General features: G+C 38.7%; 1 protein-coding gene across 1 annotated transcript; it reads left to right on the forward strand.

Moving 5' to 3' along the window:
- Window positions 1–7,631: 7,631 nt before the first annotated feature.
- Window positions 7,632–14,191, forward strand: grxcr2 (glutaredoxin and cysteine rich domain containing 2; the record flags this gene model as incomplete). Its single annotated transcript, XM_079586050.1, has 3 exons — window positions 7,632–7,952; window positions 12,025–12,234; window positions 13,990–14,191. The coding sequence occupies 3 exons, from the start codon at window positions 7,632–7,634 to the stop codon at window positions 14,161–14,163; spliced, it is 705 nt and encodes a 234-aa protein (XP_079442176.1). The 3' UTR covers window positions 14,164–14,191.
- Between the last annotated feature and the right edge of the window lie 852 nt (window positions 14,192–15,043).

Here is a 15,043-nt window from a genome sequence, read left to right on the forward strand (position 1 = left end):
CCACTGATCTGTAATAGGTCTCTATAGCGTGAGTGGGTCCTCCCCCTGGATAGATGAGGAACGAGTGTTTGTAGTCTCAACTCTACAAAGATATGGGACTTCCTACTTGGAATGACGCAAAATTATAATTTTTACATCATTATAAGCAGGAACTGCAACACTGAAATCCTTATTTCTCCTTTCTCATGGGAAAATGAGGGAATAATGCATGACCATTTAAAAATATGACTGGGTTTCTAACGATACAAAGCTTAATGCAAATGGGTGAAGTGTCCCTTTAAGAACAGTGTTTTGTAGCACAGCAGGGAAACTAATATTTAAAACATTTAGTTTCAAGCTTTAGGGAGAAAATCTGAGAATTGTGTTATAAACATGCAATCGTGAGAAATAAAGTTGTGAGATAAAAAGTCGCAAATACCTTTTTTTATATTATTTATTTTTATTTTTTAACTGACTTGATGTGAATAATGACAACATTGTCAGTAATGTGCATAATTTAACCTCAGTTTCACTAAAAGATCATTGCAAAATGTCTCAGAAAAGCTCAAGCAGTATTTGTATGCAGATGTCACTTGGTTTGATGACATTTAGACATTTTTAAGTGTGATTTAAATGTCCAAATAACTGGGGCCACTGTAGTTTTCATGAACCGATTCTAGATAAATAGATTGTTGAGATCTCACACACACTTTAAATGAATAGAGCCCATTATAAACAAACACTGCGTGACACTCCATCAATGTCAGACACTCTAGCTTGCATTGAACATAATTAACTCTTTTCCTCAGACGAAAGGTTACGCCATCACATATTTTTTACCCAGCGGCATGAGCTTTTATGACCATCTGGAAAAATAAAGAACTGATGACATATCATCAGAGGCATCATTAAGACAACATCTAAAGCACTCAGAAATATGATGTTCCAATGAAGGAACCCCGCAGAAATACACACTCTCCGGTGACAGCTGAGAATAAGCATTCCACGCAGATTAATAATCATTTAGTACAGCCTAGTTTGAGACTTGACATCTTCAATGAGTCTTTTACTGAGAGGCCCACAAAACAATTTCTCACTTGAATGATTTCATAGTAATAGCAGATATGAATGTAGGGAGGAAAAAGAGGCAAACCATCTTAGCAGTCGCTTAGGATGCAATAACAGTCAACTAGGGAGATAATTGCAAGATGGATGTTAGAATGCACAAGGGTTAATGTCAGCCATTTGTTAGATTCTCTCTCAGTAAAATGGCTGATCTCATCTGATATCTGCTGTTTTATACACTGCAAGATGCCCATAAAGAAATATAAAAGATGCAAATATTACAATACAATCTAAATACGTGTAGGAATGTGACTAATCTGTTGAGATGTTGTAAACTAATTTAAATTCTAAAGACACTCAGCATTATATAACTTTGCTGGTTTGTTTTGTGAGTCTTGACGTGTGCTGCTCTTGTCTCCCAGTGTCTTCATATTAAAGGTTAAGAGATATCTGCACCACAACAGCGTGTCCAAACAGAAGCAACCAAACAGAATTTTTGAGAGAAGTCTCTTATGGTCACCAATTTGATAAAAATACTGTAAAAACAAGCTGAATTTTCCGCAGCCATCACTATAACTCCAGTGTTCGGTCACATGATCCTTCAGAAATTATTCTAATATGCTGATTTGCTGCTCAAGAAACAATCCCTAATTAAAATCAATGTAATTAATGTTGTTTTTGTGGCGTAATTCTTTTTTTTCTTCTGTGGAAACTATGATACATTACCATTTAAAAGTTTGAGGTAAGATTTAAAAATAAAATAAAATAAATAGATCAATGCTTTTCTTCAGCAAGGATGCATTCAACTGATGATACTGATGACATTTGTATTATTCAAAGAATGATGAAAAATGTATTGTTTCAACAAAAATCTTAAAGTGCCTTGAAAAGTGTCTATTTAATGAGTTGATGTCATTTCACTGAAACAGGAAGACCAATAGTGTTTGGTTTATATCACAGCTTCTCCAGAGCTGTTGAGCTTGGCAAAGCCGCATTTGATAGCGTATGACAGCCACAGTGTAATAGATTCCCCTTTTATTTGAAACTGTTATTAAAGTAAAACTGTGATAGTTATGCTGAGGATGTTGTATAAAAAGTGTGTAATTTATGTTGCTGCATGGCATCTCTTCTACTCGTCAGTGCTGTTTCTCCTCCTGATCTCATCCATATTGCTTTAAAATACAGCATTCTGTGTGGAATTCAAATGGGTCCGATATGATTTTTGGTCTGTGCTGACTTGATCATATGATCCGATTTGTGCTATCGTGTCTCTGGAGTGGAGCTGCGGTAGTTCGCATGAGACTAACATGAAACCAGACTTCATTCGTGCCGATGGAAAGCATATTTACACTGTCTGAATCGTTCCCTGTCCCCTATATAGTGCACTATGTGCCATACGTCATATAGAAAATAGTAATTGTTTGAACAAGTGACTGATTTTAGCCGTAACTTTAGCATCTAATTATAATGTAAGGGGCGGAGCTTCAGATTCTAGAGAGCATTTGATTGGACAGAAAATCTAATGAGAAGCTGAAGTGCAGAGTGATGTCAGAGCCCGTGTCACGGGGTGACTTTTCCTGGGGCAGAACCATAGTGGCGGAACCATAGTGGCAGAGATTTGTTCCGCCCGGATCAAACACCACCACTTCCTGTTGACCTTCCCAGCGCCAAAAATCAGGTGCCGTTAGGCACGACGGCAGGTGCGCCAATGAACAGCGCGATCCCCGGATTGGATGAAGGGGAAGCAGGAGTATAAGGAGGGCTTCCAGAAATCAGTTGGGGGGAGTTGTTGCAGCGGTCACACACAGCCGCAGCTGTTAGTTCCGGGTCGGGTTCATACCAAGCGTGGTGGTAGCCGCTTCCAGCCGTCGCGGCGAGAGGATCTGGGCATCTGGGCAAAATACAAAGGACGACACCTGGTGAATATTGTGGACTGAGCGAACAAGGATCCGGAGAACTGCGAAGAGAAAGGAAGAGACGGGGTTGAGTATAATACAGACCGTGTTTTGCATTGTGATTCAAGTGTCAAGTGTGTGTTCGCTGTTGAGAGGTTACCTGCAGGACAGCTTCCCGGAAGTGCCGATAACCGAATCCCTTTGGGAGAGAGAGAGAACGGCGGCCAGGACCCGAGCCGAGCGCTGCAAGAGAGCACAAGACGAGCATACAGATTGATCCTACATGTGTGAGTACCCTGAGAAATCTATGCAGTAACAAATTCATCGAAAGTGTATCATCTGTGAGCTATGTGTAGTTGGATCTGGGGACACGAGTGGCCCCACTGTGGAAAGTGAGCGTGGGAGAGCCAGAGGTGGTGGACAGGAAGGACGCCGGGGTGGTGTGGCAGCGACGTCTCTCTTGCTGGTCCTTCGCTAGAACAGCGCTTCAGCGATCTCCCCGAGATAAACGACGTAGGGAAAAGTGGTCTCTGGACCTTAAGTGCACTTGGATTACGTGTGAAGTGCCGTGGGTGAGTCAGTGTCTTGACTTTAAAAGTGTACACTTGAAGTTTGCCGTGTTGTGTGCGTGTTGTCACAAAGACCACTTTCCAGACCGGCTCCCTCTCTGGGGAGGATAGGATCCTGAAGTTGGCGGAGCAGCTGGCCCATATATTTATGCCGTGAACATCACACCACTCTCTGTCTCTATAAACTCCTATGATCAGAGCCAAGTAAGAACCCCTTGAGCAACTGTATTAATACGTTAGCTGTGTTGGAGGAACTTGTGTGTGTGTGTGCAGTGCCGGAGTGGAGAAGAGGGGAACGCTCCCGCATACTCCGAGCAGACGCGTCCCGGGCGGTTACACTTACCTGTGTGGAGTCGCCTGGAGAAGCGCTCGATCCAGCACCGCCGCTGTGTTCAAGCCCCCGAGCCATCGCTATCACCGAGCCTGAGACGAAGAGAGAAACGGACGCATCACGCCTACGAAGTTTGTGAGTGAGACCCATTGAGCGAAGTTATACTTACCTGTGTACCAACCGAAAGACCCAGAGTTGACCCAGATCCAGCAGATGTCCTGGAGGTGCTTGCCTTTATACCGACGGACCACCGACCCACCCCTCAAGGAAGCCGCCGAACCCCGCCCGAGACTAGAGGTAACCCTGTCACCCCTGACCCCAGTACTTCCCTGCTGTGTCTTTGTGCCCAGGAGAAAAGAGCGCGCCGTGGTGTGAATGTTCGTGAGGTGCTTACCTTTATAACGCCGGACCACCGACCCATCCCTCAAGGAAACCGCTGAACCACGCCCGAGACAAGAGGTGCGACCTGGGAAAGAGAAGGAGAGACGAGTAAGCAAACAGAAGGACAATAGGGCCAAACATTGAGACAAAGGACGCCCTGAAGGTTCGACCTAGGAAAGAGAAGGAGAGGCGAGTAAGCAAACCGAAGGACATCAGAGCCAGACATTGAGTCGAAGAACGAGGCGACTTATCTGAGGTTCCCCTGTGACGGAGACAGCGGGCTCCGAGGCGGCGTCCTCACCCTCCAGTCCCCCCCTGGATTTTAGCCCCCTTCACTCCCCCCTCCCCCGATTTTAAGTAGATAAATAAAGAGTTGTCTTTTAAAATTTCATTCCAGTGTCCTCGTTGTGTCTGGTCGTTTGGGGTATCCCTGGGAACCTCCCCCAGGTGGAAACTAAGGGAGGAGCGGTACTCACGCGGTCCGCTCCGACCTGTGACACCCGTCTACGGAGAGTAGTCCTATTGTACCGAATTTTGGTTGTAGTTCCACCAGAGTTCCACTGGGGGCGATCGCCTGAGTGCAAAATGAATGGGAGTCTATGGAGCTAGAAGGCTAAATTTGTCTCTTTCACCCGATTGTCGTTGAGAAATCTCAGATTTGATTGTAGGTTTGGCAAGTTCAACATGGGTTATAGGTCGAAAGTTGAATGAACGAGTACTTATGTCCTTTCGATTTCTTACAGGTTGAGTTGTTGTTGCCAATAACACGCTAGCATTCTGCTAATGAACGCTGATTGGTCAGTGAAGGACTGATTACGACCAGAGATACCGCTTGATGGCATCGTGGCATCCGAAGCGACCAGAATGTCTTCTAGCAAAAACTCTTCAAGCACGTGTGTTACCTGTGTCGGCTGTGTTGTCGATGCCTCGAGAGAAAAGAAAGTGCAGAGCGCGAAAGCACCAAAGTGACTGAAGGATTGCCATAAAGCAGTATCTCTGGTCGTACGATGTGTATGACGTCATTGGCATTTTAAAATACTTTTAAAAGCAAATAAGTGACTCTAAAAAATCTAACACCCAGCAATGTGTAATTTTTTTGTATCTCCTTTCGAATACAACATTCAAATTACTAGACAAAAAATTATATCCTGAGAAAAGTGGATTTTGAGGGGTATAGCTCCATAGACCTCCATTCATTCTGCACTCGTCCTGTGATGGAGCTCATATGGAGCCAGAGGGGAACTGCAACCAGTCAGAAGCCGGAAGTGTAGCGAGAGTGAAACTTCTCCCCTTATTAGACATTCTCTGGTGATGTCATCAAAATCGTTGATTCATAATGGTGGAAGTGAGAGTCTGTAAGTTTGAATGCTTGAATCTTCTAAATGTGAATTTCGTCATTATTCTGGAGCACATTAGCTTTAGCTTATACATAACAGTAAGGCTAATATTCAAAGTCATGTGGAATTTAAGTTGTTTTCAACTTTGATAATTATAAGAACCATTATAAGTTGTCAACTTCATTTATATAGCGCTTTTAACAATATTGTTTCAAAACAGCTTTACAGTGATAATAGGAAATTAAAGTAACAGAGATTGTTTTGGCTTTACAGTAGCTCTAGATTAAAGTTATTGTTCAGCTAAAGTTAGTTGCAAAGATCATTAGTTATTAACTTAGGGGCCGCTACCACACATAGTATTGAGAATAATAATAGTTCATATTAACAGTTAAGAATAATGTGTCATAATGTATTAATTTCTTAATAACATATTTAATAACTAATAGTGTAAATTAATACATTAATTACCACAATTGGTCAAAGCAATGTACTTCAACTTCCAGTTGTCTGCTTTTATTAATCATTAACTAATGATTTGCAAATGTATTATTATGTTACGACTTTACTTGTGAGGCACATGGCTATTAACTAATTGTTAAGTAATATGTAATTTATGGGTTTTGACAGTTGCACATGCAGTGAATGGAATGTCAGAGAATGTGTTTGAAGGATGGGTAAGTTTTGCTGCACACAGATATCAGCGCACCATCTGAACTCCTGACCGCTGTTGCACTGTGTTTAAACTGGACGAGACCAGCTGTCTACACTGGACATGACAGATCATTGCAAGTCCATTTGTCCTTCATAACAGAACCAGCGCAAGAGCTCGGAGTACGTCAGGAATAGTGTGGCATCAGTTTACTGTCGGGGTTTTGTCGTGTAGTGTCGCGTCGCATCCAGTGTAGTATCACTGATTATAATGGACGTTCTATTGTCTTTGTCCAGTCTCGATACAGTGTTATGAAATAGCAAAGCCCGGCTGCATGTTCTCAGTGAACCACGACCTCAAGCTTAACCTGACATTTTCCTGTGCATGAACAACAAGGTACTGGATGCGGCAGTTCATCGGACTGAAAATCCGAAATCTTGGAAATCTTGGTTGTAGATGGTTGGAAATTGAAATCCATGGCTTAGTGTGGATGTCAGAACCAAAATGACATATTACTTAACAGTTAGTTCATAGTCGTGTGCCTCAACAAGTAAAGTCATAACATAATGATACATTTGCAAATCATTAGTTAATGAATAATTAAAGTAGACAATTCGAAGCAACCAACCCATTGAGGTAATTAACACATTAATTTACACTATTAGTTAATAAAATATGTTATTTTATACATTATGACACATTTAATCAATAACAATTAATATATTACTTAATCTATTAATCATTTAGAACCTTTATTTGTTACTGATCCAGTAATCATTAATTAATGGTTTAATTATTCATGAGTCATACATTAACACATGATTATCTGTGCATTAGTTAAGAATTAATGCTTATTAGTGCACCCATATTGTAAAGTGTTACCCAAACCTGTAATTAACATAACAGAAGTTGAAAACTTTGAAAACAGTGCAGGGAAAGTAATTTTTTGTGTGATCTCTGTTTTGTCTGTGCATGTCTGCCCCCCAACAAATGGCATAAAAAAAGAAGAAGGTTTAAATAGGTTATTGATATAACTTCATATGAGTGTAGGTGATCTTACTTTTACTACTTTTCATTGATGAAATATTTATACTGATGGAAATATTTCAAAGTGAACCCACAAAGTTATTGCACACAACATTTGTAATAGCAGAAGGTTTCAGATGAAATGCATATTGACGTTCATTACATGATGCATAAGCAAATTAGAGACACACCTGCTTCTCTCCTTCAACCATCATTATTTGATGAAACCATTAGGTCTCAATTTCCAGCTCTCCTGTTGTGCACAAGATCCCCTGCTCAATAATTCATCAGGACTATGGAAAGCAGCTGGACGGCCCCAGCCTTTCCTCAATACTTATCTTCCACAGTTCTTCCTCCTGTTCTTTACAAGACCATTGGGAATTTCACATGAGAGGGACTATGGAGGAGCTCCATGAGCAACCAGGCACCTTGATTGAGGGCAAGCCCAAAAAGGTGAGGTTCAAGCTGGCCTCGTCGTACAGCGGCCGGGTCCTGAAGCATGTGTATGAAGATGGACAGGAGCTGGACAGTCCCGAGGAGCAGTACCCTCACAGCTTCATGCACACCAAGATGGAGATGGGACATCTGTGTGGCTTGGAAGACATGCAGGACCCGAGTTTCTTCCCGCCGACAGGCCTGATTGCCCAGAGGATAAACGTCTATCGAGGAGTGAAGGGATACAATTCCCTGGCCTGTGGAGATCTTCCACAGGATAATAAAGTAAGGACACCCTGCACTAAAAAAAAACATTTATTTTACTTTATTTGAAAGTGACCTATAGATACACATGGTACATAGTAATAGGAGTATATTATGCATAACTGACCCTAAACCAAACCCTAACCAAAATAACCCTAAATTAATGTAATTAATTAATATTACTCAATACTGTTTGTGTAATTGCACTGTAAGTAGCCACCTTAAAAATAAACCTTTTTTAAAATAACCCTTTTTTTTAATTTCTATATTCAATTTCACTTAGCTATTTGGGGGGTTAGGCATAAAGTAAATACATTCCAGCAAGATACGGTCCTGATGTCATGATAAAGAAAAAACATAAAAATAATTAAATTATTGAAAAGAAAACCATAATGCCATAATCTTATAGTATTAAAATAACATTAACTTTGATGGTAAAAATATCTTCACAGCTTGTATTATATATTGCTTGATATTGCTTGAAACACACTGGTTTGTTGCGCAAATAGTTTTACCATTTACTGCAGTTTGTTATTCTTCTCGTTATTTCCCTTTAGTGGCTAATGAATCAGAAGTCTCATACATTCACACAAATAGCTTACTTCCACATTGGAAAATAGGGTGGATAAACCAACCAGTATCTCAAAACCTCAGTGTCCAATCAGTTATTACTGAGCAACTGTTGCTGTCTGTCTGGGATCTGGCTGTTTGAGTTCTAAACAAAAATTCATAGAAATCCCCCCCCAAAAAAGCTGCATAATGTGTGTGGGTTACGGCTGTGTCACCTTAATTCCCAAATTAACATTTAGAACGTCGGTAAGAAAAACATACATGGTTAGTTAATGCTAATAACTCATGTTTATTCAAATTGATTTACTGTAGTGTGATAGTAACCAGTTAAAGGTGCAGTACGTAATATTGACAGTTATAGCGGTTGAAATGGTTACTGCAGTCCAGATTCAAAATATTGGAGAGAGATGTTTCTGCGGCCCCATCCTCCTCAAACTGCCAGATTGAGAACACACAACAGGAACGAGAGCAATTGACATTGGAAAGCGACGAGTCTTACACTGTAAGTTGATCAGCTAATGTATACGTTTGCAATTTTTTGCAATACTTGTAGCATCTGCGATCTCTGACCTAGTTTGTTAGCTGGCTTTTATGGCTGCAATACGCTATTTTCCGCCAATTTGAAACCCGGGGTGTCGAAATAGGTATATGTGCAGTGGGCGGGATCACAGACCAAAACAAAAACAGACATTCCGACATCGAACGCAAATTTCAAAGTAGAATAACCGGCTGTAGTGCGGTTTTTAGAAGAAACAAGTATTTGCACTTAGCAGTTAGCATGTTTCCTCAATCTCGGCAAACATACTATCAGAATCAGAAAGAGATTTATTGCTAAGAATGTTTGCACACTCAAGGCATTTGTTTAGGTGACAGAAGAAGCTTCCAGTAAACAGAGACAACGATAGTACACAGTACACAGTAATAAAAAAAGATATGTGAATAAGATACAATATAATTAAACAAAAGAAAATATGGTATAGGTGTGCTATAATACAATATAATGAACAGGTAATGGTTGTTGTGGTATTTTTATACTTTAGTACAGTAAAAAAAAAACAATAAAAAAAAACATACAGTACCCTAATGAAATGTGTTGAAAGAATGTGAGGAAATGTTCTGTTCACTAATGCTATCATTGCTTTCAAATTAGGCCTTTCTCTTTACAATTCACTACAGTAAGTGTTTGCCTTGATTCTGATTTTCAGTCTCTGCTGCTTTTAACCATGTTACTGCGTAATTTAACGGTTTCTTTCAAATTGATAAATGTTTTCCTCGCAATGTCATTCCAGCCCAAGAATAATATCTAATAGTTATATATATTTTGTCCCACTTTATGATCACATAAGCATGAAAATTGCCCTGTTTACAGTAATAATCATTTCATTTTAAGGACATTCTTTAAATCTTGCAACAGTAACTAAGCTGGCCAACTAAGTTTAGCAAAAGGTCAATTGTTGTGGGCGAAACACAATGTGTGTTTTGTAAGGGTTCCTTATTGTCCTCCTCATTATGTTTAGTTAGTTTGATTCTGGCACTGAAAAATGAATGCTGTAAAACATTTCCTGCCACTCAGTTTTTATGCCACACTGTTACTAATTCATAGTTCCCAGATCCAATAATAGACCCACACCCCAACACAGCTTCTAAACATAGGCATGCAATTACATCCCGTCCACGCGGACAATCTCAGCTTTCCACGTGATCGGTTTTGTTTCTCTGCCTCAAATCTGAAAAAGAAAAGAGCATCATTCAAATTCATAGACTGAACAAACCTAAACATGTCAAAAAAACTGACAGGATCTTTATCATATTTTTCATCACAAGATCCCTGATCCCCAACATTTAATCTAATCAATTTTATCAATGGCTCAGAATTTTAAAAGCCAGCCATGGTACAGTGGGTAGTGCACATGCTCATGACGCTTAAAGGGCAGTTGGCTCATGGGGATGAAGGTTTCAGTCTGGCCCGCGTCATGTCCTAATCCTATTACCCATCTCTCTCCCAGTGGTTTCCTTTTTCTCTTGACTTGACTTTAAAAAGTCTATTAAAGTCAAATAGATCCAGAGTACAATATACTGTAGCTGCAAGCAGCAATTAATAGGGTCAAGCACAAAAAGGAACAATGAGACATGCAAGCATGGCTGGGAGCTTCAGAAAAACTGCAACAAAAAGTAATTAAAGACACGTTTAGATTTTAGTCAAAATGGCTGAAAAATCGGCTGAAAAATTAACTTGCTTATTACTTTAGACCAATAGTTGTCAATATGCCAAAGCATTGCAGAGTTACAGCCCCAGAATCATTTTTACAGCCCCATCAAATTTGCTGATGCGTTATTAGAGAACGGTTTTGGTCGATGAAAAAGCCTTTACTAACTTTTTACAGGCATGCTCTGAATATGATCTGAAAATAGGACCAACGGTCAAGGAGGAGTGAAAAAATCCAACATGGCGGACAGCAAGTTTGACCAAAGGTGGCATCATTGGTATCATTGTTTTCTATATGACACAAGGACTCTATAAAGACCAGTTGCATTTACGGTGTCCGTGATACAGAGTAATTACTTAATTAATTACTTAGTAGTGGACGTTGTAATACCATGTAACACAATGTAATTAACATGTAACTAAGTTATGGAACAGCCTGCACTTACAGATTGTAATTATGCACATGGATATGCAGCTACTGTTACACAAGCCGAGTCGGTTACATACGTGTCACAGACTTGGTACAGTGTAATTATATAAGAAAGTACTTAGTACTATACAATGTAACAACAAGTACTTAAATATGTTAGGCTACTAAGGTCGGAAAAAGCCTGCAGTTACACATGGTAATTTTGTATGTTCTGTAGCATTGCACGTATGTAACATAAAATAAAGTGTATCAAGATTGTACTTAAGTGCACTTCATGTGTATCTACATACCTTATCCATCTTAATTAACCCACTAGTTCACAGCTTAGATACATGCAGTAGCTTCTTAATTACATTAAAATTACAGAATATTACACAGGTATAAGCTACGTAAAATTAAGTGTTTCAAGATTGTACTTAAGTGTACTTCATGTGTATCTATAAACCTTATCCATCTCGGCTTGTTACATATGTGTAACAGTAGCTGCCTATTACATGTGCATAATTACAATCTGTAAGTACAGGCTGTTCCATAACTTAGTTACATGTTAATTACATGTTATTACAAAGTCCATTACTAAGTAATTAATTAAGTAATTACTCTGTATCACGAACACCGTAAAATAAAGTGTTACCATAGTTTTTTTCTTCTTCTATTTCATTTTGACCAGATGGTGGTGCTGTTCCAAAAAGTTGGGGGAACAATGTTAATAACATGGTAGTTTGGTACTGAATGATATACCATAAGTACCATGTTATTTTAATGGTATTTTAAGTCATTTCAAAGGCTATGATGGTAGTGCTATGGTACAAATTCAAAGAAATTATTGTAGTATCATGGCACTTGATGGAATCTTCTGCTTAGTGATTCTGTGTTTGTTTTCACAGGCACCCGTATTAGATTTTGGAAAGATTATTATCTACACCAGCAACCTGAAGATTATCCGAGCTCCTCCGAGAAAGGGAGAGTCTGGAAGGAGTCCTCATCGCAGTCACGAGAGAAAAGAAAGTTCACCTGGACGGGAGTCCAGGAGCAAAGGGAGACATAGAACAGCACGTCCCCATGCAGAGGAACCAGACGTCATGACTGAACAAAAGGTTTCCACTGTGTGAAGATTAGTAGACTGTAAACACTCTTGACTCAATGTGCTTTACCCGATACGGACATGAATGATATCTCAAATCATTCGACACATTGAGTAGAGGTATTCCATTACTTAATTTCAACTTGGGGACAAAAAATGTGATGGCAACATGTTATTATATTGTAGCTATTTTGATTGTCCCATAGAGTCTGAACAAAGTGTTAAAAGCACATGGCATAGACCATGTGACCAGACCATTGTTTCATTGACCTGTAGTTTGCAACAGTGGCTGCAATATATTTTTTTAGTTGCTCAGAGCTGCTTGCACTTTTATAACTTATAACATTCACATTCACAAAGTAATGATTAAGACATTTGCAGAATGCTATCTGCTGCTGAAACACAATCATTAATGATGACTCTTTTTCTGAAACACCATTGAAAATAATGAACCATGGCATAAATCCTTGTATATATTCGCTTTCATAAATCTTTCAGTCTACTCAATCTTTCTGTTCTGTCTATCAAAATGTAGTATAATAACACGTTACACATCAAAATAAGTTTTTTATCTGCATATTCTGGCAAATGATTATTATTGAAACCATTAATATGTTATAATTAAAATGTGCACTTTTTAAAAGTCTATACTTAAAGGCACAATATGTAAGATAAAAACATCCTCAAACCACCAGAACAATGTTATATATTTTGTTGACTTGTCTAATAATGTTTAATGTAATAATGTTTAATACAGTGTTTAAATCCAGAGAAATCAGCTATTTTTACCAGTGTAACGCCCATGTCATTGCGTCGCCTGTCAATGACATCATATGCGAGTTACCCTCAAAATCCGGTTTTACTTCAGCAGAGACCATGGGAACACCAAAGTATATTTAACACTTTAATACCTTATACGGTTTATTAGACAGGTGAGCAACTGTTTGGATACCTTTATCGACAGAAAACGAAATATTGTTATATACTGTAGCTTTACACGGTTAGTCTGTGAAACGTCTTGTTTTCTTGATTTACCGCGAGTAACGTGTTTGTACATTTGTATTTTGTCAAGTGGCTAATACAGCATAATCAGAAAGAGATTTATTTGTAGTAACAGTAATACAGCATTTTATCCACCATACATTATATTTTAAAATTAGTTGCATGCCATTTAGCAACACAAGTCATGCAGCGTCTATTAATATGATATTTTAATATTGACCGAACTTACTTTTATGTGCAACAAGTGTTTCATACCAGCCACCAAGCGAACGCACAACATTATAACATAAATTGCAACACACTTAAACGTATTTTAGTATGATTTAGGGTAAGTTTACGGTACAATATGATTAATTTTGCAAATTTTATTTGCAAATACATTGCTTTAAACTAAAAGTTCACATTCAGTACAATTAAGCGCAAGGCTTTTTCAAAAGGCTTCATAGTTCACACAAAATGAACAATTCGTTCCAATGTGTGACTTTCACAAAAGAAGGTATTTTGAAAAAGGCCTCTATGAAAATCCTATTGTTTGGGCCTTGGGGTTTTTCAAAACATTTTCTTCTGTGTTTTTTGCCAAAGAGAAGGAATTACATGCACTGCACATTAGAAAATGATGTACAAAATACACATATTTTTGTGAACTATACCTTTAAAACATGAAAGAGCAACAAGCTTGTAATGAAGTGTGCACTTGGCTTGATCATTTTGCTTGCTTGTGCAACCATGCTTGTTTGCAGGTCGTTGACTTGTTTTGTTTGTGCAGCAGGAATCAGGCTCATGTGGACAGTGTGGAGGTTCAGGTTGTGCGCCGTGCTCCCTCTGTCATGGAAGCAAACTGTCAATGCTGGCCAACCGCTTCAATGAGTCAATCAGAGAGCTGCGCTGTCCAGCGTGCAACCCCCACGGCCAAGAGCGGTGCCAGTCCTGCACTCACTAACATATCTACTGACGCCAAGCTGTGTCGGATGGAGATCAGACCCTTTGAGGTGTGAACCAAAGTGCATTTTGGATTAGTGCGTAAATACAAGAGCTTGAGGGTGGAATGGCTGCTGGAAAGAGCCGCAATGAACTGCAAACTCACATGCTACTCCACTGGATACACACTTTCAACTTTAATAATGTATTAGTGATTGTTTTACTAAGATTTATTAACCTTACCGTAACTAAGATTGATAAATGCTTTAGAATAATCTATATTGTTAGTTTACTAATGTTAATTAAGGGAACCTTATTGTAGTGTTACCCAAACAAATAAATTTCCTTGATAAGTAAATCAATAAAAATAGACATTTTATTGATGGAAATGATAGCCGTACTACGGAAGAGGATTAGGGCCAAGCAATAATAAATAAATAAATAAAACCATCTCAAGATTAAAGTAATTATAATGCGAGATTAAACTCGTTAAATTTAGAGAAAAAAAAGTCTAAATATTTAGAGTATTTCGAGTTTTTTCTTGAAATTTAACGAGTTTTTTCTCGAAACACAACGACTTTATTCTCTAAATGTAATGAGTTTATTCCCAAGATTGGATTTCGGCTTTTTTTCTAGAAATTTAACGAGTTTAATCTTGCATTATAATGACTTTAATCTCGAGATGTTTCATTTTTTTTATTATTGCTTGGCCCTAATCCTCTTCCGTACTAAACAGCAGAGTGACAGTTTAAAAAAGGTCAAAAATGTCATTTTAGATTCAAATTATCTCATTATGATCAAAAAGTGGCTTTATTAATTGTCATTATCAAATCTGTCAAAAGTTCCCCTTATTAAAGAATCCCCCAAAATGTTACAAATGGTACAAAACATGTATTCATTAC

This window comes from Phoxinus phoxinus, assembly GCF_949152265.1.
Source record: "Phoxinus phoxinus genome assembly, chromosome: 17".
Taxonomy (NCBI): domain Eukaryota; kingdom Metazoa; phylum Chordata; class Actinopteri; order Cypriniformes; family Leuciscidae; genus Phoxinus; species Phoxinus phoxinus.